Source organism: Dryobates pubescens, chromosome 17 (genome assembly GCF_014839835.1).
Source record: "Dryobates pubescens isolate bDryPub1 chromosome 17, bDryPub1.pri, whole genome shotgun sequence".
In the NCBI taxonomy this organism is placed as follows: Eukaryota; Metazoa; Chordata; class Aves; order Piciformes; family Picidae; genus Dryobates; species Dryobates pubescens.
This window is the reverse complement of record NC_071628.1, coordinates 15,179,219-15,203,642: the sequence shown is the minus strand read 5'-3', so window position 1 is coordinate 15,203,642 and position 24,424 is coordinate 15,179,219. Positions and strand designations below refer to the sequence as shown.

The following is a 24,424-nucleotide window of genomic DNA, read 5'->3' as shown; positions in this document are numbered from 1 at the left end:
TTTACCCTTACTGGCTCCTGCACCGCTCCGCCGTTAGCTGGGGTTCCGCACTCCACCTTTCTCGCCCGCCACGGGCGGCACGGCGGGCTGGGGAGCCCTGGGTGCGCGTTCGGTTCCGTAGCGGTCAGTGCCGACGGCAGGCTCGGTAGGACTGCGGCTGCCTGCTGTCAGCAGATGGGCCGGATGCGGCGGGCCGCTCCCCGGCAGGGCCGGCTCCTATTCCCAAGGCGCTCGAAGCACCGCCGTACTGTCGCTCTTCCGCCTCCCCTGGCGCATTGCAGATCGCGCCACTGCCGCCGCGTTACTCGGAAGGGAAGGGGAATGGGCGGGTCGCGGCAACCCCAGTCCAGCAGCACCGTACCCGGCAATGGGCAAGCAGCCGCCTCCTGCCTTACTCCTCGGGGATCGGCCCTGCCCTGTACAGACGCCATTGGCCAAGGCCGGGGGTGGGACCTGCAGCGCTTTCCGGGGACAGGAAGTGCTGGCACCGGAAGCTGCTGCCCCTGGTAACGGCTGTGGAGCGCTCGTAGCAACAGGTGCAGTTATGCCGGTGTGGCTGCGGGAGTACAGCTGGCGGCAGACTGGCTCCACCGTCTACCTCTCGCTGCTGTTGCGTGGCCTTCGGGTCAGCCCCGCCAACATCTTCTGCACTGATCAGTACTTGAAGGTGGGGCGACACGAACTTTCTGTGGTGCTGTGGCAGTGCCACCTTGAGCTGTGTCGTGCCCAAAAGCCTGTGCCTTGGCGTTACTTCACAGCTGTGTGAAAATGCACACGCTTGATACACCATGTCAAGGCTCTCGAGTTTATAATCTGTTCTAATACTTAATCTATACTCTCCCTCTGTGTGCCATAGGCTGTTAAATACCTTTAACAGTAGAGATTATGGCTTTACTATTGTTCTCCATACTAATACTCTTGCTACTCAACAGGTGCCAACTGCTTTTTCTTTTATAAGTGGCTTGAATTACACACATTTGCTTATATTATGAACAATTCTAAATTTGATGTCTTTGGCTTCGTGTGCATGCTGAAGAAAATTTTTTTCAGTCTCATTTTTATAGTCTAATAAAATATATAACCTCTATAGTGCATACTTAGCAAATTTGTCAGTAGTGTATGTTTCTTGTGTTGTACTGTATGGACATACTATTTGGAATGTGTGATATTAAAAATGGTAAAATCAGGAATTGTATTTTTATAGGTAAGCATCCCTCCTTTTTTGTTTGAAGCTTTTTTATATGCTCCTATTGATGACACAAATAGCACGGCAAAGATTGAAGATGGAATCATTTTCTTCACTTTGTATAAAAAAGAAGTAGCTATGTGGGATTCCCTAACTCTAGCAAATGGTAAGTTGTCTGCTGTGAAAGTACATTGTAGGTATGAAACCAAAACTGTGCCAGAACTTTGCTGTTGTAAGCTCTACTGCTGGATATCTACGTTGGACTTTGTTGATCATTGTTAAAAATAGAAAGTACATGAAAAATGGACAAAATCTACTGGCTCTAGTGTGCAAAACCCCAATGCTTCCTGTAAAAACTTGCATTTCTTTTGTGTGTAAGCAACTCCTGAACAATCCAGTTTTATGAATATGATAATTATAACAGTAGAACTTCAAGGCTAAGTTGCTGGAATAATTTTTGGTGGTTATTTATTTATTTTTAAAGCGAGCAAGGAGAAACTGCAATATCTAAGACAGAATGCTGTTCTAAAAGCCCAGAAAAAGGCAAAAGAGGAGACAGAAGCAAGAAAAATTACAAAACAGGAACACAAAAATTACGCTCTGGAGGCCACAATGAAGGTAAGCTTAGAAGGAACTCCACAATATGTACACATCTAAGCAATTACATCTACTTGGTTAAATGTTACTTTAAAATTATGAAAAGTATAAAATTTTTATTACAGTGGTGGAGAACTTTGGTATTTCTTTGTACTGAAAGCATACCTCTTCCCTAATATCAAAAAGATAAGGAAAGAATACTTAGAAGTTGTCATTTTCCATTAGTAATACTAATGAAAATTTTTGGTGATCAGAGTTTTGTCATTTGAAAGGAGATTAAATTAATGTGGCAAAACTAATATTTTGTGGCCTTTGCATCAGAGCAAGTGTTTAGTCATTTAGCACTGTCACAAATACTGATTAAAAAAAGCCCCTAAACTTGTTTATTCATTGTTTTTTTTTTTGTCACACTTGCTATTCATTGCCTTTTGTGTGTGTATCTTTGTCCTTTGCTGTTTTGTACTTTAAGAAATGTTTTCTTCAGATTTTTTATGTAAATAAAAACTCTAGGCACTTTGTGTTAAGGTTGTGGTTTTTTAAGTCTATAATGAAATTTTAAGATTGCATATTCAAGTTCGACAAAAATGAACTGCCGTTACGCGACTTTCTTAGTAGCGATATTGTACCTGTTCTGCCTATGCTTGGGATATGAAATTGTGAAAATAAGGGTAACTTTTACTTAGCTGTTTTACTATTTTCAGATGTTGTGTATCTCATAGATTTATCATTCAAACAGCTAGAAGAAGAAGAAAGAAAAAGAATTGAAAATCTGAAAGAAAAGGAGAGGCAGAGGGTCACTAAGGAGTTGGAATTGTGGAAAAAACAGCAAAAAGAAACTGAGGAGCAGAATATAGTCCAAAAAGAAGGGGAACTACATCAAGAAGTACAGCAGTTTAATGAGAAGAAAAAGGGGAAAATGAACAAATCCAGGATTCCTAATGAGGAAACTTCTAAGACCAGACTCAAACCTACTAAAGGTTGTATTACTGAAGTATATGTTATAATTCTTTAAAGTGTTGCTTAAACTTTATTCTTAGCTATTTCTGAGTCATCATTTATATGTCTTAACCATACTGAACTAATTGTTTTAGTTTACAGTCATTTTAGTATCTTTATTTTCAGACAGTTTATTGAGCATGTGAATTTTTAACTCTTGTTTAAGTTTGAATATACAAAGGCAGGTTTTTTCCTAAGCTTTATAAAAGTAAAGCAGAAATCCTTTCTGACAGAGTAATGTAGACTTTTTGAGGGTAGAGTTTATGTTACGATGTTCCTAGGTGCTGAATTTGACAGAATGATGCAATCTCCTTTCACTCTCTGACCCATGACTTGGCCCTACAGAGAGCCAATTCAGGGAACTTAGCCAATTGAAAATACTTACATTTTTATTGTTGGGTTTGTTTGCTTGTTTGTTTTTTTTGTTTCAGTAAGGTTAGTTTCAGCTCTTGCAGTTGCCCTGACAGAGAATGATAAAGGATGTTGACAGAGATAGTGGTCTAAGTGGAGCTGTTAATTTGTGACAGATAGTGTGGCCAGTAAATAGATGGCATGATACAGCAAGAACAAACTTTTTTTGAATGCTTCCTTCAAAATAACAAGTCTAAACCTTTCTCAGGATGTCAGAAGTGTAGTTCTAAGGTGTAGTATTTCTTAGTTAGTTGTACTTTGGGCTTTGGTAGAAAATTAGAAAAAAATCTCTTTTGCCTAATTTTTCATTTTCAGTCCTCCCAATTCTTTTTCATAGGTCATGGTTCCCATAGTATGTTTTCAGAAAATTTAAAGGAAGAACAGTTACCAGCTCCTCGATCTGCTGCTACAATTAAAACCAAATTTACGTCACGAGTTTTTCCCACACCTCTGCGAGAATCTCGTGTTGCAGAAGAGGAGGAGGTAAGGATTGCTCTCTGGTTTAGTATAATGCTTCTGTTGTCTTCCAAGGTGGTGAATTATTTACTGTGTATTCGGTAAGTTGACAGAAATATTACCTAGTGTCCAGAGAAGGGCAATGAAGGTGGTGAGGGGTTTGGAACACGAGCCCTATGAGGAGAGGCTGAGGGAGCTGGGGTTGCTTATCCTGGAGAAGAGGAGGCTCAGGGGTGACCTTATTGCTCTCTACAACTACCTGAAGGGAGGTTGTAGACAGACGGAGGTTGGTCTCTTCACCCAGGCAGCCCAGAACAAGAGGACACAGTCTAAGGCTGTGCCAGGGAAGGTTTAGACTGGATGTTAGGAAGAGGTTCTATACAGAGAGAGTGATTGCCCATTGGAATGGGCTGCCCGGGGAGGTGATGGAGTCACCATCGCTGGAGGTGTTCAGGAGGAGACTTGAAGGGGTGCTTGGTGCCATGGTTTAGTTGATTAGGTGGGTTGGATTGGTTGATAGGGTGGACACGATGATCTTGAAGGTCTCTTCCAACCTCGTCTGGTCTATTCTATTCTATTCTATTCTATTCTATTCTATTCTATTCTATGCAATATTCTTATCTTCCAAAGAAGCCAGTCTGATTTAAATTAAGATTAAAAACAACCCAAACTACAACTTTTAATATAAAAATTATGCATGTAATTGTGGAAAACAATAAACAGCTTGTTCCTTTTGTTTTGGGAAGGGTAAAAGAAAAAAAAAAAGCAGCAATATTCATTTAATCCTTTAAAATACAAAATTTGAAATGTCTTCTGTTATATTTAAGATTCTTTAACTTCTGTCTTCTTAAAAAGAAGTTCACAGTTAACTCTTCTGAGCTGTACTGAATGAGTGCAGAGTCATTTAGGAGGTTCCAAAACAAACAAACAAAAATATTAGTGATGCAGCAACCTTAGTTCTCATATAGTAATAAAATATCTGGGGAAACATACCGATATTTCTCCCTATGCAACATACATGGCAAACAGAATTCTTTTGATAGGAGTGAGTGAAAAGATGAAAGCAAAGTCCCAGTCCAATCTGAGATTTGACTCAGATTTTCCTTCAGAAATAATACTTGCATGTGTATATGTACAGTGGCTACATAAACAAGCAGAAGCTCGAAGAACAGTAAGTGCTGATTTGTCTGAGCTGGAAGACTTAAAAGAAGAGGAGAAGAATCCAGACTGGTTAAAAGACAAAGGAAAGTAAGTTAGATTCCATTTGAACATGTACTTAAAATTAAGCATGAGCTGTATAGTATGTGTCCTTTGCTTAGTTTTGATATTTTCTATCTATCCTAGACACAGATAGTGAATGTCTACATAGTAGAGAATTTATTGACAGCTTATGGGGTTTGAATCTGATAAAGTCATGAGATGCCATTGCTGAAACATGTGATGGACCAAATTATTGTGAACCCATATAATACTTATTCTTCTGTGAGGACAATTAAGTCAGTGCAATATGATACCTAGCTGGATTTCCTTTTATTTGTATTTTTTATTGAGAGATGCAACAACAGTCTAAAACAAACTTTAGGAATTTGATAAAAATACTGGTGTGTTTATATAGCTGTGTTAGACAGAAAGTTTTGATACAGAGCTTCCAAAATTAGTCTTGTGTGTACATAGATGTGTCCACTTCTTGCTGCTCTTCATTGCTATTAAGCAGTGACTATTTTTGTTGTGTCTTGTACAATATCGTCAGCATCAAGTTGGACTGAACTTTAGCTATGTTGTTCTTGGAAAAGGCTATAAATGGCCATTTTCAAGGAAAGGTTGCTAAAACTTCAATTTTTCACAAAGGAATTGTTAGCAATATGTAGCTGTTTATTTTGTGATTTAGCACCTTGTTTAAAGAACATACTTCACTTTTTGTTTTATACTTAGCAAAATGTTTGCAACAGGAAACTACCTTGCAGCTGTAAATGCATATAACCTCGCAATACGGCTGAACAATAAGCTTCCCCTACTGTATCTGAATCGTGCTGCTTGCCATCTTAAACTGAGAAATTTACATAAAACTATTGAAGATTCCTCAAAGGTATAAGTATATAGCTTCTTAGATTGTCATTTTATACATTACTGTGATTTATTACTTAATGCTTCTGTCTAGCAGATCTGTAAAATACTTAATAGTGCAATTCAGACTTTTAAAATTAAAAATTGATTTATTGAAGCCATGGTGGAATATTAAAATTGGATAGTGATTGATTAAAGAACTTTCAGAAATTGTAAACAAAATAACAACAAAATAAACCCCAAACTGTTCTTCCACACATGTGGGATGAATGCTCATATGTTGACTGAGTATACATTTCTTTACAGATAGAATATTGTAGCAATATATACACTTCAAAAAAAGGAAAAAAAGGAAAAAGACAACTTAGAAAAAAAAAGGAAATGCACACAGATACCTTTTGCATTAATTTGTAGTGTCTTCATTTGGTGGGAATTAAAAAATAAATGTGGTGGTGATGACAATGATACATGACAAATCTCCCAACAAACCATCATTTTTAATGAAGGGGTATATCGTCATGATGATTTAGGTTCCATTATTTCTGCAATGAGAGAGGAATGATCTGAAATGGAACCTGAATAATTTGGAGAAAGTTTTCTCATAATTACTGGGTTTTTGAACTGATAAGTACTTGAGGCTTCAAACTTTTTTTTTTTCACCAGTAACTATTATGACAACATATGCTTTTTAAGGCTGGGGTGTTTTTTTGTTTTTGTTTTTTTTTTTTGTAACATGGGATGTAATATCATATATGAAACCAGAATATGTTATTTGACTGTAATAAACACTTAACACAGTATTTGTCAGTTTTTAGCTATGGCAATGGAACTATATTTAGTGAACGGTGGGGTAACATAAGAATTTTAAGGATTAGATTTGCAAGCTGTAGAGTTAAATTTGAATAGCTATTCTCTACTTCTATTTGAGTAGTTACTATGTTACTGTATAGCAACAGTAATTAGGTGAGAGAAGTGTGTAAATGAGGAAAAAAAACAATTATGGAAAACCTATCTCTAAATATTTTGGGTATTTTCACTTGTAAAGGCACTCGAACTGCTGACACCGCCTGTTCCTGATAACAAGAGTGCTCGAGTAAAAGCATATGTAAGACGTGGAACAGCATTTTGTCAGCTGGAGTTATATACTGAAGGTGAGACCTTGATTTTGTGAAAACATGTGCATGGATTTATGGTGACATGCAAGTACTTCTCTTTAGCAAAATGAGACTGCTCACACCTTTATTTTTACAGGAGGAACATTAAAGGAGGCTTATGCAATTCGTTGCTCTCTTTCTATGAGCTTTTACTTTAACTGTTTATTTTTAAATTCTGTTTATTTATTTGTTTACTGACTAATTGCAATTCCACTTGAAAAATCTTTACAAATTTTAAGAAAATTGATTGAAGGAGTACAAGTCATTTTTTCCATTGAGGAAAAGGCTTTAGGGAGTTTTGTATTTATGTTTTGTCTCCTGGGTGAGTCTTTCTGTTCATAATGGCTAGCTATTGGCCATAGTAGCCTGGTGGCCATGGAAGGTATTAGTGAGGAACAAATGAGAGGTCAGAGATGAGGTATTTGCATGGGAAGCATTCAAATGTAGGATGCAAACTGATATGCAACTAAATTGCATACTGGTTTTGTTGTTCATGATGCAATGTTTTATTTTGAGATTATTTTTACAGTATTTCCAACTATAGAACAAATTAACTTAAAATAACCTGAAATTTTTGTAAAATATTTGCCTGTGAAGTGCCTAATAGCTTATCTTTGTAAAATAATATATGAAACCCATATTGGTGAGTAGAGTGTTTCATCAAGTATGTGTGACTTGTGTGAAAATACCTGAATTAGCAGTGTCCCTACCAAGTTCTTTAAGAATCAGTTTAGTTTTGTAAAGCAAACGTACAAGTAAAAGTCCATAATAGAAAGTGAAGAATATTCCAAGTATTGATGTTGAAATACACTAAGCTTTTCACATTGGTTACATTTTCCTACCTGTGAATCCCTTTATCATTTCCTTACAGCTCATTTGCACTTGGAAACCTTGTATTTGTTTGTGGGTTCTTTTGTGTTTTTATGCAGTTTCATTCTGTCACTCAGTTTTTTTCTCATCTGTGCTACACTTTCGAACACTCTTCTCAGGCAGACATAAGTGTGTGTATGTATATATATATGTGTGTGTGTGTGTGTATTCAGAGTCTGTTTTCATGTTTCAGTAAATGAAAATGTATATACAAAACATCTCCACTGATGTTTTGTAAAAGAATAGAAACAAAATATAAATGTATTTACTGACAAAATTTAAACCTAATATAATTTTGATTCCATCTTGCTCAATAGCAAATTCAAGGTCATTAAGTTATACATATGACTAGGGAACAGTTATTTCCAGTTAGTTGCTTGACATTAATGTATCTGTATTAGGTCTCCAGGATTATGAAGCCGCTCTCAAGATTGATCCTGAAAATGAAGCAATAGAAAAAGATGCAGAGAAGATTCGATGCCTAATTCAAGGAACATAAGATTCTTAATAGAAAAAAGAGAAACTTTTTGAGAGGGATGCCTCTTGAGGGCATCAGAAGAAGTTTTAGCTCTCTTCAATATATTGTTAACTAGTCATGTTTGTTTCACTCAGAAAACCTACAAAGTTGGTAAAAGATTGTGTACAATACTAGATATATGATATAGTTTTGATACAAAGTTTTTGTATTTTTCTTTCTGTGAAACTTTGGTGTGTTGAATATTAAAATATGCTTTTGATACTTAATTTACAGTTACTAAATGAAAACAATATTTGTCTGGAAGTATTTACTGAATCTAGACAATGGGAGTTCAAACAGTTTCAGTCACTTCTGTCAACTCTTGTTAACTTCCTATCTTTGTATTCTCCACCAAAGCTGAAAGTTATGTTATACAGGTTATATGTTTTCTCTGTTCTTGTTGTTCATAGTGTTTGGCATATCTGAAACTAAAAGAGTGAAATTAGATACTCTAATTCAGGCATCCAGTCTGGAAAACCTCCACTTGAAAGCACAGAGGTAGATTTTACATTGTGCAGAACATTCTTTTTAACATTAAGGTATATTGAATGTTTTCAGACTATTTTGAAATATTTGTTTGGCCTGAACCAACAGGGTAATTAGAAGAATTATAAACCTATAGTGTGGTATTGTAGTATAGTGGTAAATTAATCCTGTGATAATTTGTCCTGTTAGTGAATATGACTTAGTTCCTCCATCCTGTTACAATTAATTAACTTATGGTGTGGCTGTAAAGCATATTCTAAATCCAAAATACTGTTTTTTATAGGAGAATATGTATTTTTATTGAGCTGGTATTTTCATTTGTATTTTGTTGATATGGACCGGTATCTCAGACATACAAGCAAAGCTTCTCAAAAAAGGGACCATCCCGGTGAGGCTCTAAGTGTTGTAAAATGCTGTGAAGCATAACACTGTGCTTTGAAGTCCTGCACTTGTTGGTTTGGATTGTGGAAGAATGTAATATAGAATGGTATTATTTTTATGTATGTGTTAGCATTTGTATTACCACATGTCCTGGTTTATCCCCAATGAGATGGGGAAAGGGGAAAAATGAGGAAACTCTGGTGTTGAGATAAAGGCAATTTAATTAAGAAAGCAAAAGAAGGAATTAATCACTTCCCATCAGCAGCTAGGTATTCAGCCATCCCTAGGGAAGCAGGGTTACATCACATGTAATGGTTACTTGGGAAGACAAATGTCATCACTCTGAATGTTCCCCTCTTCATCCTTCTTCCTCAGCTTTATATGCTGATCATGATGTCACATGGTATAGAACACCACTTTGGTCAGTTGGGGTCAGCTGTCCCAGCTTGTCCCTTCCCAACTTGTTTATCCCCAGCCTACTTGCTGGTGGGGTGGTATGAGGAGCAGAAAAGACCTTGGCTTTGTGTAAGCACTACTCAGCAGTAACTAAAACATCCCTGTGCTATCAACACTGTTTCCAGCACAAATACAAAACACAGCTCCATAACAACTATTATGATGAAAATTAACTGTCCCAGACAAAACCAGTACATGGTGACAACTTGAAACACTGGACTTGAAGTGGTTCTGTTGTGTGAGGCATTCTGTCCACATTGTGACCATTTCAACTACACTCCTTTCAGTAGCAGTTTAGCGGACTGATGAATTTTCCACATCTGTCTGTCTCCTCAATACCATTTATTATTTATTTCTATCTTTAGAAGAAAATATTTATTATGCAGATACATGTTATTCTCTGTAAATTTTACACTTTTGGAACAGGGAGAAGTTGGCAGTGCTGCTTCCATTTGCTTTACTGACAGCCTTGAGAGCTGAGGTGAGTCAGAAATGTCTGAAGTGGCTGCTGTTCCTTCTTTCCTACACGTACCTACTGAATGGCAATAGGAGAATACTATATGTATAGCATCTGGAAAGGAGGGCAATGCAGGAATTTCAGTGCCTCAGTTGAGGGTATTGGTATATTTGCCAAAATAGGGCAATTTTCTGGGGGGGGGGGGGGGGTTGGGGCTGAGGAGGAGAGGCTGTAATGGCAAAAAGAAGATGCAAAGAAGCAGATGTTGATTTGTAGTCCCTGATTTTTTCTTTTGGTTCCAGAGCCTGTTAGAAAGATCTGTGAATGTCTGCATAGGCTAGTTGTATTCTAGTAATTTGTTGTAACTACTCAAGGCTATTTTTGATGTAGACAAGCACATTTTCCCACTGCTATGAAAGAGTGCCTTCTTCAGATGTTAAGGAAGCAAACATGCATGGCATGAACAGTATCTGCCTGTTTAATTGGATTAGACTGTAAGCAAATGGACGTTCAACTTCTGACTTCAGTACCTGAGCTGATGCGGTGTGTACACTGTACCGAAGTCACATGCATTATGTTGGTATTAGTGTCCTGACATATAGGAATGTGGAGACTGACTTTTAAGTTTTAAAACCAGAAAATATTTTAATTAAGCCAACTCTCTTAATAAAATTAGAGTTCCACATTTATAATACCAGGTCTGAAAGTTTTATGGGTTTAGGCCTGATTGAGAAATGTGTCATCAAATGGGCTACATTCTTTTGGATTTTCCAGTTCTATTATACAGAAACAAAATTCCAATGCTTCCTCAGTTGTGTTCACATGTATGCATTTTTATGTTGGGGTGTTTTTTGTTTGTGGGTTTGTTTGTTTGTTTTTCCCTCTGCAGGGAGATAAACATGACAGCCACTTAGTATTCATGGAAAGTGCTGTAATGTGATATTGATGAGCATGTGCTAAAACTGCAGCGAATAAGGTACATCCCTTAGTTTTGCTGAACAAGCTTCAGAGGTGCAATGAAATGTATTTTATTTTTTTTTTCTGTGCTTTTCAATCATGTAAGAGATGAAGACAGCCAAGTTGCTAGCTTACAAACAAAACAAATTAGGTAAGGCATTCTGACTTTTCCTTTGCTTTGTTTTTTTTAATGAGGTCTGTTCTGTCTGAATATGAGGAAAAACTTAATACTGAGGGTGCCCAAACACTGGAACAGGCTGCCTGCAGTGGTTGTGGAGTCTCCTCTGGACTTTCAAACACTCCAGGAGGCCTTTCTGTGCAACTTGCTCTAGCTGACCCTGCTTTATCACGGGGAGTTGACGAGGTTATCTAAAGAGGGCCCTTCCAGCCCCCACCAGTCTAATTCTGTGTGCTTCTGTCCAGTTGCTGGTTAGCTACTTCGGGATGTTCCTGCTCACTGCAGGGGGCTTGGAGTAGATGATCTTTAAAGGCTCCTTCCAACCCAGTGCATTCTGTGATTCTGTGGTCCTGTGACTGCACCTGAAAAAAACGTTCCTCACGCGGTCGGTGCCTCCGAACTCGCTCCTTCATGTACAAGCCCTGTCACCGGGCGGCTCGCAGGCCCGCTCTGCAGCCCTCGTCCCCCTCCAGTTGCGCCCGCGCCTCCTCTCCACGAAGCTCCTTCCCTCCATCAGCCGTCTAGGGCTTAGGCACGCCAAGCCCGGCGCCACTGTCCCAGCTCGGCTCGTCCCTACCTACTGCTGTGTGGGTGCGCCGCGGACGCTCGGCCCGAGCTCGGCGGCGCGGCGTTGCTATAGCAGCGGGAGCCCCGGGGGCCCGGCGGGGCGGGACGGGCCGCCCGCCGCGGCGCACTCTGGGCGCTGTAGTTGGCGAGAGGAGAGAGGCCGGCGGGCGCTGGCGGGGCCTGGACTACGCTCGCCAGGGTGCCGCGGAACGCCGCCCTGCGCAGGCGCGGCCCGGGGTTGTTTTTAACAGCGTCACCGGCTGCAACAGCCGGCCGCCCCTCGTCTGTGCGGAGCCCCGCTGGGGACCGCGCTCAGGTAGGCGGCGGGGCAGGCCCAGGGGCATCTGTCGTCTTCTGGGCTGGCCTCGGTGCGCCGCAGCCTCCCGGGGAGCGCGGCGGGCGCGGGTGTGGAGGGTTTGCCTGGAGTGGGGCAAAGCCTGGGGGCGTCGAAACTGAGGCAGCCGCTGTTGGTCGCAGGGAACAAGTAACCGGGGCGCAGCGGGGTGGCCGCGACTCTCTGTGGCGACCAAGCGGGCACCGCGGGCGGCCTGCCCGCCTGCCCTCACCCTGGATGAGGTCCTGGTGCTGGCGTTTGCCAACTTCCTTCTCTTTCATCATCTGCTTCAGTCCCTCCGGCTGATGCAAGGTGTTCTGTTTCATAAATGGTGTTATTGTTGTTTTAACTGTTACGGCACCCTGCCGCTTACTGATGCAGTAACACCGGTGAGAGAGAAGCAATGGGTGTTGAGCAGGGGTTTCCCGGCTTTGGGGTGCGTTGACTTTTAGAAGCCACATTTGCCTTGCTGGAAATTGCAGAAAGGAAATAGTCTTCATGTGTTGATAAATATATTAATCAAGAAGAATATTACTTTAAGGAAGAAATTGCAACACTTAGCAGAAATAATAGATTTGGATGAAAACCTTGAAGTAGCACTAACATTCTTTGATTTCTGATGTGCAATAAAGAAGCTACTGTAGAAGACAGCTGTGACTTTTTACTTGGAATGACAGCCTAGGAAACTGTAAAGAACACTGTTTCCCATTGGTGCCTTGTTATTCATCTTTGTCAACACTTGTGTGGTTTTTAGTCTAGAAATACCTTTTTGAAGACACTTGTACTACCAGGTTTGTTTAGACTGGAATGGTTATTCTTTTGAGACTGATATTTATTCTGCATCACAGTGGATACATAGGATGTGGTATTTATTTTTATATAGATTTATAGGATAACTTGGTATTACATGATCATCAATACATATGGCTGTAAACTTTTACACCTTGGAGTTCTGCTTTGCATTTTGCTAAAGTTAGAAAAATAATTAATAGTTCTGATTCCCTGACCACTCTCTCCCTCCCATGAAATACACAAAGGTTGAACTATGAACTATGAACTATCTAGGTAGAAATTGAAAAGAGGATGTCAGTGAGAACATAGGACATATGTAGGCTTAGAATCAGCTTTGTAGTTTAAACTTGAGTACAAAACTGGAACTATAACTTTCTTTTGCAAAGTAGTGGTGATAAAGGTAGTGAGAAGGCCCCCAATCTTTTTCCCCTCCCCCCTCCTTTGTTTTGTATCTGTTGCCTGTTTTGCAACATAGCTAAGCAACGTTTCTGATAGGTGGCAAGTTCTGGTGCTGGTAATTACCATCCTCTGACAGGAATACTGTTGTTGAATGCCTGGTCAAATTCAAAACAATTTAATGACAGCAACCAGATGTTATTTCAGGAGAACTGTGGAATGCAGCCTTTGCTATTTGGGCAGTTATTTTGATGACTGAAGAATTATGATTTTATAGAAGCCACTATATATGTGTGTGTGTGTGTGTGTATACACACACATTTGAAAAAAAAAAAAGTTTATGACTGAATGCAGTAGGAGTTAAAAAAAACAACAGACCCAAACCAAAAGACTCCCATCTTCCTACCCCACTGCAACCCTGATGTTCCCTAGCTGAGAGTCCAGGAAAAGAGCTGGCAAGGGGGGAAAAAAGATCTAAAGGAAAGTGACAGCCGTAGAGAAAGAAGGGCTTTATAATGAATGGCAGTCCAGTTTCTCTGTAAATTTGATACCTCATTTAAGTATAAATGAGTTTTTTTGCTTTATCAGCTGTGGTTGTGATTGTCACCATTGTCTTTTTTACAGAGGAACCTCAAATATATTAATCAAAACTGATAAGGGAAAAGCAGTATATATTAAAAATAGTAACTACCATTCTGTTTATTTTGTTAGAAAGCTAAATGGAATTTGAAGTTGTGCATTTTGTTGTGCACATTTTTAGGTACAATGGCATATTTACATGTTCTGATTCAAGGTTTGTAGCTATTTTCCACGTTAACAAATAGGGAGCAAAGACAGGATTGCTAATAATGTAAATGCATTTAAACAGATAGGTACCTTTCTCTGGGTTCTTACTGGAAGTAGCTAGATAGGAGAAATAAAGCAGATGTCTGAAATTCTCAGTGTTTGGTTGATTGTCATTTTATAGAAGATTTATTGAATCATGATTTCTTTTCCTGTTTTATTACGTTGGATGTGCAACGTAACACACAACTGGCTAGAAATGGTTCTATTTTGGGAAAGGTGGGTTCCCCCCCCCCCCCCCCAAGATAAATCTGGCTGAAGCCAGACATCTATCATCTGAAAATAACTACCAAAGTCAAGTGGCAGTACTGTAACAAGTAAAATTTGTACGTTAAGGTTTTCATGGTTTTGTAATCTCCAGGTACTCTCTCAGCTTTCTTCAGAATCACTATATTTGAGAGTACTTGAAAGAGGTGAATGAAACATGAAGCATTTTTTGCCTAATAGTTGAATTAGGTCCGAAAGATCCTAATTTATGTCTTTGCAAAAAAACCCATGGTGGTGTTCTTAAATAAAGTGTAGCTTCTGTGCATGTAATGGTTCAGAAATTACTTCCTCTACTGAAACATGTCTTAGACAATGATGCTACAGACAAGTTTTAAATTTCATTATAGATTTATTGGGTAGCCATGTCTGTGGGTTTTTGAGCTAATTTTAAGAGCATTTTGTCTGGCTAAAATAGATAAGTACCTACCAAAACCGTATTTGTTCCAGGTATTACAAAGATAGGAAAATATGTACAAAAGAATATATTTTCTTCCTAAACTCTTTTTTAATGTTTTTATTTATTTATTTTAAATTACAGGTGTAGGTTGGTGTAGTGTTATGTAACATGATTTGGATTCTTCTGCTTCCCTTTATTTTTTTCAAGAGAACTGTGAAATTAGTGTATCTTGCATGTTAAAAGAATCTGCTTTTACTTGCAGCGTGCTTTGAAAATGTCTGAAAATTCCAGTGACAGTGATTCATCATGTGGCTGGACTGTCATCAATCACGAGGTAATCAATTTCAAGTTAATAAAGTTCTGTTGGTTTAAGACTGGCTGTATGCAGTAAAATAATTTTTCAACTTTTACTACTTTTTACTGTTGCATTGGGTTTGGGCGAGTTGGAGTTAATTCTCTTCAGAACATCTTTCTAGTGCTGTGTTTTGCAGTGCTGTATATGGGTGTTGATAACACACCAATGTTTTGGCTACTGCTGAAAGAGCACCCAGGCTATGCTTTTCCAATATTTTCCTGCCTCAAGAGTATGCTGAGGGGTGGGCAAGACCTTGGGAGGGGATGCAGCAGAACCAGCTGACCCAAACTGGCCAAAGGCATATTCCATGCCATGTGATGTCAGCTCATATGTATATGTGTATATATATATATATATATATATATGTATATATGTATATATATATACACACACACACACACACTAAGTGAAAGAACAAAGTGTGGGGATATTCATCCATGGCATCTGAACCCTGCTTCCCGTGAGAAACTGACCACCACCTGCTGATGGGAAGTAGAGAATAACATCACTGTTTGCTTTTGCTTCCGTGCACAGCCTTTGCTCATGCTTCACATTATTAAAATTGCTTATGTCTTATTACAGACCTTCTGTTGTATTTTCTTCTCTCCCCTATCCATCTAAGAAGGGGAGTGATAGAGCAGCTTTGGTGGGCATTTGGCCTCCAGCCAGTGCCAAACCACTACTATAGCTGATTGAATTTTTATTACTTAAAAGAATGTTTTATTTTTCCTACAACTGTTTTTCTTTGAAGAATTGGTAGAATTTTAATGAGATGCTATGCTCTGTTCAATCTTTCCTGGAAACATTGACGTCCAATGTAACTTGTCCGTTATTGCTAATATATTTCTTCTTTTCTTGCCAATCTTCTCCCCTCAAAGACCACTCCCCCCAAAAAACAGACAAAATCAACAACAACCTCTCTCCTCCTCCCCTCCCCCAACCTACAACACCACAAACACCCAAAACCCCCAAACAAACCAACTGAAAAAAACCCACCCCAAACAAATAAAAAAAAACCTACAAGCAAAACCTTAAACCAAACAATTGGAAATTGCATGCAGAAGGGAATGATTCCATGATTTTTTTCCAAGTCTTTTCTGCCACTGAAGTATATGATCCTAGCTTCAATAGCTGCTGTTAAGGAGCAACATTCTGTCCTTACATTCTGTCTGTCCTATTAGGAAAGAAATAGGATAGAGACAAGTTAATACTCAGTGACTGGAATAGTAGAATGGCTCATGTGAATTATAAAGTTTGTGCCTAACTGACTGCTTTTGTTCCTGACTGGAATAGTTTGTCTCTTGAGTTAAGACCCTGTCTGAGCTCAGGAGGTTGAGAACTGGCATAAAGGTATCTGTGAGATTTGCTGCATCTGATCTTGTATTGCCTTGCTCTGCTTACTGAATACATCAGCAGTTTAAAGAAGGATACTCGTAGGCCTGTTGGTCTTACGTGCACAATTTTAAACAGTAATTTCTGTGGTGTGCTGTTCTGCATTGAGAGAAGGAAAGATACAGGGGTTCAGAGGTCTTCAGAAATCAGACTGGTTGGAAATCCCTTGGGGATGTTCATTTTAAAGAGTACATGTAATTATTCCATGCCTAAGATGCCAAAGTTTTCCTGAGGGTTCTTGCCTCAAGTGGAATCTAGGGGATGCTGCAGTGAGTAAAGGAATGCCAGCATTTTATTCGGTTTATAGGGAAATGAAGATGATAGTAAGGCAGGACAGCTCTTCTGGAGTGTAAGGTCAGGAATGAGAACTATAGCCTTCTCTGAGCTTAAAATGATGGTTGTTGAGAGCTTGCTATACTTGCACTTGGAAGATCTTGAAAACTGTAACAGCCTAAAAGGCTTTGAAATGGTAAGGGATTCCTCTGTGAGAAGGACTGAGTTTTGAAGTGACTTTCTCCTGTTTTCAGGAGACTTGCAGCAGCTTTTAGCACAAATTCTTTGCAATTCACATTAGCATTCTGAGTTTCCTTGGCCCAATTGTTCAACCAGGCATAAAGTATATAGAAATAACATAGATGCTGTCATGTTTTGGAAGAGGAATTCATAAGGCAGTGCAGAGCTGAGCTAGTGGTGGCAACTAAGAGAGTGGTTTGTTTCCCAGTAGGCAAACTGTTACTGAAGAGTAGTCTGTTGTGTAAGGAAGTTGTGATGGTAGATTGTGTGGCAGTGGGTGGAAAGAGCTACATGCAAGGCATAGTCAACTGATATGTGGAGCTTTATCAAATTTGTATGGCTTCAGTTGTGTTTCTGGCTATCTGTTGATCTCTGCTATAGCTTCATTTATTATGCATGCTTTTATTGGGATGAAGTACTAGGTTTCCCTCATTCTTTGATCAAGTCTTGGGGTATAGCTGTTTGTAAAGTCACTATTTTGTCTGTGTAGCCCTGGTTTAATTGGTATGTTTGTGTTTCCTGTCTTCTGATTGACTAGTTATACAAAGTGACAATGGCTTTATTAAAGCAAAATTAATTTTTAATTCCTAATAGGATAAAGCCTGAGACAAAAGAAGAGTGTAGCAATTGAAGGTCTGGTGGGAGGGATTTGTTATTTCCAAGGTGTGTACAGGATGTTGGTTTCTGAGGTGGCATTGTATGCATTATATCAATACAATCAATGGAATCAAGAGCAGTAATTCTTATGCTGAAGTCAGCACTTCTGTTTGATCCAATGACTTGGTGTCTTCATTCCACTGTATTGATTGTAAAGGTGCCTTTAACAATTTGCTCATGTGTAGACACCTGAAGTTACAGAAGATTAATGTTTTATCTTGCTTCCTTTGGCAGTTAAAAAGACTGGCCCTCAGAGTTAGCGTAGACCTCCAATATTCTTTTCTCCTTTACTCCTGAGGATTTTTTGTATCTCTCCAGACCTTGGCTCTCATGTGGGTATAGCATTGTTTTGTAAACTGAGTGGTTTATTGAATCAGAATTCTCAGAGCAAATGTATTAACTGTTTCCCTGGAATGAGAAGCGCAACAAAGCTGGTAAGGGGTTTGGAGCACAAGCCCTATGAGGAGTGGCTGAGGGAGCTGGGGTTGTTTAGCCTGGAGAAGAGGAGGTGCAGGGGAGACCTTATTGCTGTCTACAACTACCTGAAGGGTGGTTGTAGCTAGGTGGGGGTTGGTCTCTTCTCCCAGGCAACTAGAAACAGAGCAAGAGGACACAGTCTCAAGCTGCACCAGGGGAGGTTTAGGCTGGGTGCTAGGAAGAAACTCTTCACAGAAAGAGTGATTGGCCATTGGAATGGGCTGCACAGGGAGGTGATGGAGTCACCATCACTGGACTGGATGAGGCACTTAGTGCCATAGTTAGTTGGTTAGATGGCGTTGGGTGATAGGTTGGACTTGATGATCTCAAAGGTCTTTTCCAAACCTGGTGTATTCTGTATATTTGCCATTTGTATCTTCTTGTTGCCTGCCCCTAAATGTTTTCAGGGAACAGTACTTGAGATATTTTCTTCTTAGGAAGGAAATAGGATATAATGGGAAGAGATTGGGGTAATGATCAGCCGTTTCTCCTTCACTGCACACTCCCTTATTTGCAGAACATAATTAAAATCTGGGTGATTGAAAAGGCAAGCCATTACAAGCTGGTAGATTGCACTCAAGTTCTGAAATCTCCATTTAGTTTCAAAAGCAAGCTACATGGTTTGTAGCTTATAAATGTTGGGGTATGGTTTAATTTCTGTTGGCAACAAGGTGATAATCAAGAGATGGTTAAAACTACTTCTTGTTTTGGGTTTGATAATAAGTTGGGAATCCTGTCACAGAAAGAAAGACCTAACTCACTCCAGTTCTTGAGACCAAGTTCAATACAGGAGTGCACAGGCTGTCAGACATTACAAACTTTTAACAAAAGTGAAAGGATTTAGGAGTTGGCTGCAATAGTTGGGTTATTCAGCTGTGCATTGCAGGCTTTATTTTCATACTTGGGATTGTTATTTTACACTGTTGCTGACAGTGAATTATGTAGTCTAAATAAATTATCATAATAAAATGTTATGAGAAGACAGAGATTTGTCTAGCCAAAGCAGGACAGAATTATGTGGTACTGAGGTTTTCTGTTCCCACTTACATTGTGTTTGGGGTAGGAATACACAGGTGTTTGAGTTCCCATTATTGGCATTCTCCTGTCAAGAGACACTGAGCATGAAGATAGCAGAATGGATGGAGTAGCTAAATATGCTTCTTGCACTTGATATCTGGGAAGGAGTTAACATGTAGACTGTTGTACAGTTTGGAGAGATGAGTTGGATATTTAGGAAAGGGGTAGAGCTGAGGATTAGGCAGACTTCGAGGACTACAGTATTTCGTGTGTATTACTGCAACTTGTACCAGTGATGACACAGCAGAATCAGTTTCTGGATTTGTTTTGTCATTTACAAAGACACTGAGTTAAGAGTGGCAAGAAATGGCAACTGTCTAGAGTATGGTTGCAGACAGCTCTGAATACAATATCTGTTTTCAACAGAGAAGTGATGCTGTGTATTGTTGGACTGCTCTTAAGAAGGAACATAACTCAGTAACATGGTTCTAGAATACATCTTGTGCTAGCTCATTTTGAGATATCTAATATTCCTGAAGTGCAGTCTCCTTTTGAAAACAAAAGTGTGCATGTTTGCTTGAGTCCTGAAATGAGGCATCTAGGGAAACTGATCTGGAAGTATTGCTACTACTGTAATTTCATACCTCCTGTTGCAAAAATAACTATGTCTGTTTACAAAAACAGCTCAAGTTATTTATGTATCAGAGTGACATAGTATTTTTCAGTTGTTTTGCATGCTTGTAGTTTTCTAATCATCTCACATGTGTTCCATAAATTCTAAATAATTAATTTAAACAAAAATTACAATGTGAAGATTAAATATTTAGTGGTCAACCATATTACTTGTCTTCCATGCTCTGCATGCGCCAAATGGTCTTTATCTTTAGTTTGTGCTTTGCTCTGAGGTTGTTGCTGACTGGCAGCTGACTAATAACTAAGGCTCCTTTCTGGATTAAAGACAGAAAGCCAATTTAGAGATTGTATAAATACTAGTTTTCCTGGTGTGAGAGATGTGCTGTTAAAACAGCCAATCAAGTTTGCTGGCAGGAATTGAGGTGGGGTACAGTTACACATTTTTTTTTCCCCTCTAGTAGTAGTACTTCATAGTACTTCATTAGGAGTTCATGGTAGTACTTGAGCTTCCATTTTTGTGGGAGGTGTGTATATTCAGATACAATACATGGACATGTGTGCAAGAAATAGATCTCATATTCAAAACTAACTTGAAACCCTCCTGTTTCTACAAATTCTATTTAATAAGGCTAATAGAAAATAGTTATTTAAAATATGTAGCACAGTTGTTAATTGATGCCTAAATTGCACCCCTCCCTCTTTTCTCCCCCCGCCCCCCCCCCGAGCTGTCATCCTCTGCCTTGCTTTCAGTTGTGGTCATAAGTATTGCAAACAGTTGTTTCTCTGTAGTTAATTCTTTGATACTTCTCTTGCTTTTATTTGCTTAAAATCTTCTTCAGTTTTAAAGGTTTTCTCTTCTATTTCTATTATTAATATTGGGGGGGGTGGGGGGGGGGGTTAGCCTTTTTCTTCTGCTTTACTGATGGAGAGTCCAGTAACCATAATGTTCTTTTAAAACTCTTCAACTCCAGGGCTCTGACATAGAGACAGTGACTTCAGAAAATGGAAGTACAAATGATAGCCAGGAGTTTGTTTCTGAAGAATATGTTGCTTTGCAAGAAGAGGAGCAATCAGTTGATTTGCAAGGTAGGGTATTAAAAGAGGGGAGGTTCCATAAAATAGCTGTTGTAGTACTGGCACAAAATTCAGTCTTCATAGGAGTGTATTTTCTTGACATAGATGAAATTGACAAAATGAAAACCACTCTGCAATACTTCACATGTGTTATAGGATAGTATGTACTGGTGTTGCTGGAAGAAAGTTTATAGATGTGCCATTTATAGAAGAAATATTCCCTACTAATGTCATAGATTTAATAAGAGTAATTTGGAAGTAACCATCAATGCTTTTATACCTAAAAAATAATGTAGTGCCACTGTGCTTGAGTTGGAAGTGTATAACTGGTGCATACTAATAAATTGCAAATCCTATTATTTTAATTATTAAGCTTAATACTGCATTTGTAAATGCTGGTATGAGAACACAGACATAACCAGTTCAGTGTGCACTTGACTAAACTGAGCTGCTCTGTGTTTCCAAATGCACAAGCTCTCCCTGTGAAAACAGGACTAGACACTCAAACTCCAGTGACTATCTGGAAAGTATTTTAATTATCTTACCCTACAAATATACTGTGGTGTCGACTTACAGCATAGTGTTGTTGGTTTTTTATCTAACTGTGCTTTTCCTTTATAGGTTAGTGAGCATTTGAATTTTAAGTGTCTTTCAAACCACTGCATAATGGAGTGACAAGTTGCATTCTAGTGTTTGTTAGAGTGATACTAAAAATTGTAGTTGGTGCAGTTTTAGAAAATTTTCCCTGATGTAAGTAGATAACAAAAAACTATCATGAGTATACATATTTAAATATTATGGAGAGGGGGCATAATTTGTGGTTACTAGTTTTAATCCCTTCTTAATTCATTTTTTTCCTCTCCCTCTTTTTATATAGCTCAAGGCAACAGTGATGGAGAAATACCAGTGGTAGATGATGCTCTGTCTGCGTTTGAGGAGACACAGACAGTTCCAGAGGTAAATTTTGTTACACAGAAGTTTCTGTAAGCCCCATTTGACAATGCCAAGCAATGTTTTGAAAGCACTAAGAGACTAATTTTTTTCCTTTTTTGGAACTCTTGGTAGGGTTGTTTTGTTTGCTTGCTTGTTTTGTAGTTTTTGTGTGTGGGTTTGTGTCTTTTTTTGTTGTTGTTTGTATGTGGGTTTTTTTAAGTTACTTTGTATTGTGTGTATTTGAAATTTTTTTATGTTGTCCATTTCCCTAGGGAAAGAAAATAGAAGTCCTTGATGATGTGTCCTGCATTGGAACTGTTAGTGATGATTCTGACATTGTTACACTTGAGGCTCCAAAACCAGATGAAACCCACAGTCAGGAAGAAGCTCAGGCTGAGAGTGAAGAAGCTCAAATTTCAGATTTTAACATGGGTTCCTCCTCCAGCAGTCAGTATGCATTTTCCCATCTAGAAACTGGTAAGATGCGTGAAGTACTAGGCAGCTATGTGCAAAAATGTCCCCATGGAAAAAAAAAACAACCCAAAAATTTTTGCTTAGAGAGCCTTCTTTTGTGTGGAGAGGGGGAAAAAAATTGGTCTTGTTGAGTACATGTCTAAGTATTTGGAGTATCTAGGATAATTCTGGTAGTCTTAGCTCTAAAACTTGATCAAAAATGTGTCTGCAATCTTCCATTTGGAGGCATTCTCACCCATAAAGTGTTTGCTGTTTTAAATATCTTAAGTGTATTTAAGATACTCCCAGTACTTGGCAGAAATTTGCAATGTATGATATTCAGAAGAAAGGATGTAATTGTCTAATTAAAAGTAAACACCCCTCCACAAACCCAAAGAAAACTTAGTGTTGTGTTACTCTTCTCTAATTCTCTACTCTTCCTTTTAAATTCCATTTATCTCCTTATTTGGAATCTCTTCTGTTCACTTTATGGTCTGTAACATTCTTTTGTTACTGAGTTTTAGCTTTGAAGGCAAGTTTATTGCAGGAGCCGGAGTTTTCTTACAGTACCATTTTAGAAGTAGTATAAAGCACTTGCTCATATCTGTATAGTATCCACTGGAAACAGAAAACGGCAGCTTAGCATTAATTATGATCAGTTCTGATTCATGACAAAGCTGTCGCCTTCTTTCAGTCTTCTGGATAACTTAATTTGTAATTTACTTGCTTTTTTTTGTTTTGGAGCTCATTTCTAAAAATGACTTTTTTTCCCCTCCATGTTTTTGTACACAAAAGTCAGTTTGCTGGAGAAGCTGAGGAAGATTCCTGATTGTGTAAGGGGATGGGGAAATGAGGTGAAAGAGCATGTGTCTCGCAGTCTTCGTTTCCAAGGTGGTGTGATTAAATTTGATCGGCTTGTGTGAAGCTGATTGCTTATGGCTCGCATGGAGTGTTCATAAAAAATTACCAGTAGCAATCTCACTTGGTCTGACAGTAGTGATATCCCAAACAGATGCTGAAAGAACTTGGCTAAACTGTCTGTTTTGTAAAATGCTAAACTTGCATGTAAATTTGGAATGGGCATCAGTAAGCTCCGTAATGCATTTCAATGTGTATCCTTGACCATTCACATGAATGGTTATTCTTTCATTCCAAATCTGTGTGGTTGGCACAAAGAATTTCATCCTTCTAACTTAAGCTGATTTCAGCGTGGTCTTTAGTGCTGTGCATTTGATTGACCAAGTATTACAGAAAATATGTGGAGTATTTTGGCATTTAAAATAAAGTAAGTTTTAGCAGTCAAAATTTTCCTACCACTGTTTTTTTGGCAATGGGAATCTTTGCCATCCACTTACTGTTGGGATTTCTGTTGTGTTGCAAGAGGGTGAACTTCAGATTTTCCCAATGTAGATACTAGAATGTTGTTCAAGGACTTTCCACTCCTTTTACTGACAAACCAATTTCTGTTAAGGCTGTCTTCACCATGCAAATAGAAATGTTCTATCAGTGTTTTGCGAATGAAGATAACTAGCAGAAGTGCTCACATACTGAAGTAAACTGCATCTAGGCTCAAATTGTGTCTGCAGAAAACAGCAAAGGAAAATCATGTTCTTAGCTGACATTGTTATTTCATCTGGCTTCTGATGTAGGTCTGACACTCCAAAATCAGAGCAGAAGCTAGAATTTTGGACTGCTATTATGATCACACTTTGTTTCATTTACACTCCTTTTCATTCTGTGAATGTTAGTACTCTTTGTACTGAATTCTTACAGCAGCTGTAAGGCAGTAGTGTTATTCTTCCCTCAAAGTGTCATGCCTCTCCTGATTAATTTCTGAATGCTTATTTTTATTGTCCAGGTTCGGGGAAGTATGCATCTGCTTAAATAACTGATTCTAAAATAGTGTCCCTTTCTGCCAAGTTGTATAAATTAAGAATCTGCATGTAAAGTAGCTGGTTAGGTTGTTTGTCTTTATTGCAATGTATACTTGATCAGTCTGGTTTGACTAATTGACTAAAATGGCCTTTTTTTTTTCTGTAAGATGGGAAGTTATCTTTCATTACCTCACATACTGCTTGTCCATGGAGTCAGGTATTAGACATGTACTCAGATACTAATTGGTAATCGTTTCTGGGCCTAATGTAATCACTTCTGTTAA

At 38.8% G+C, this 24,424-nt stretch overlaps 2 protein-coding genes across 3 annotated transcripts in view; both read left to right on the top strand.

Annotated features, from left to right (window-relative positions):
- The first annotated feature begins 510 nt into the window (after positions 1-510).
- DNAAF4 (dynein axonemal assembly factor 4) lies at positions 511-9,081 on the top strand. The gene is made up of 9 exons (XM_009911228.2): positions 511-667; positions 1,205-1,352; positions 1,671-1,804; positions 2,520-2,760; positions 3,528-3,673; positions 4,785-4,894; positions 5,579-5,732; positions 6,756-6,861; positions 8,136-9,081. The coding sequence occupies exons 1-9, from the start codon at positions 545-547 to the stop codon at positions 8,231-8,233; spliced, it is 1,260 nt and encodes a 419-aa protein (XP_009909530.2). The 5' UTR covers positions 511-544; the 3' UTR covers positions 8,234-9,081.
- A 2,885-nt stretch (positions 9,082-11,966) lies between these two features.
- CCPG1 (cell cycle progression 1) overlaps positions 11,967-24,424 on the top strand; it is a 23,530-nt gene continuing 11,072 nt past the window's right edge. The window contains exons 1-6 of one of the 2 annotated variants that reach the window (XM_054168925.1): positions 11,967-12,049; positions 15,025-15,096; positions 20,778-20,892; positions 21,758-21,837; positions 22,086-22,290; positions 23,062-23,157. In XM_054168925.1, the coding sequence (XP_054024900.1) occupies positions 15,037-15,096; positions 20,778-20,892; positions 21,758-21,837; positions 22,086-22,290; positions 23,062-23,157 (556 nt within the window). In that variant the 5' untranslated portion in view covers positions 11,967-12,049; positions 15,025-15,036. The remainder of the gene's footprint in view (positions 12,050-15,024; positions 15,097-20,777; positions 20,893-21,757; positions 21,838-22,085; positions 22,291-23,061; positions 23,158-24,424) is intronic. The other variant, XM_054168926.1, reaches the window with a different exon arrangement.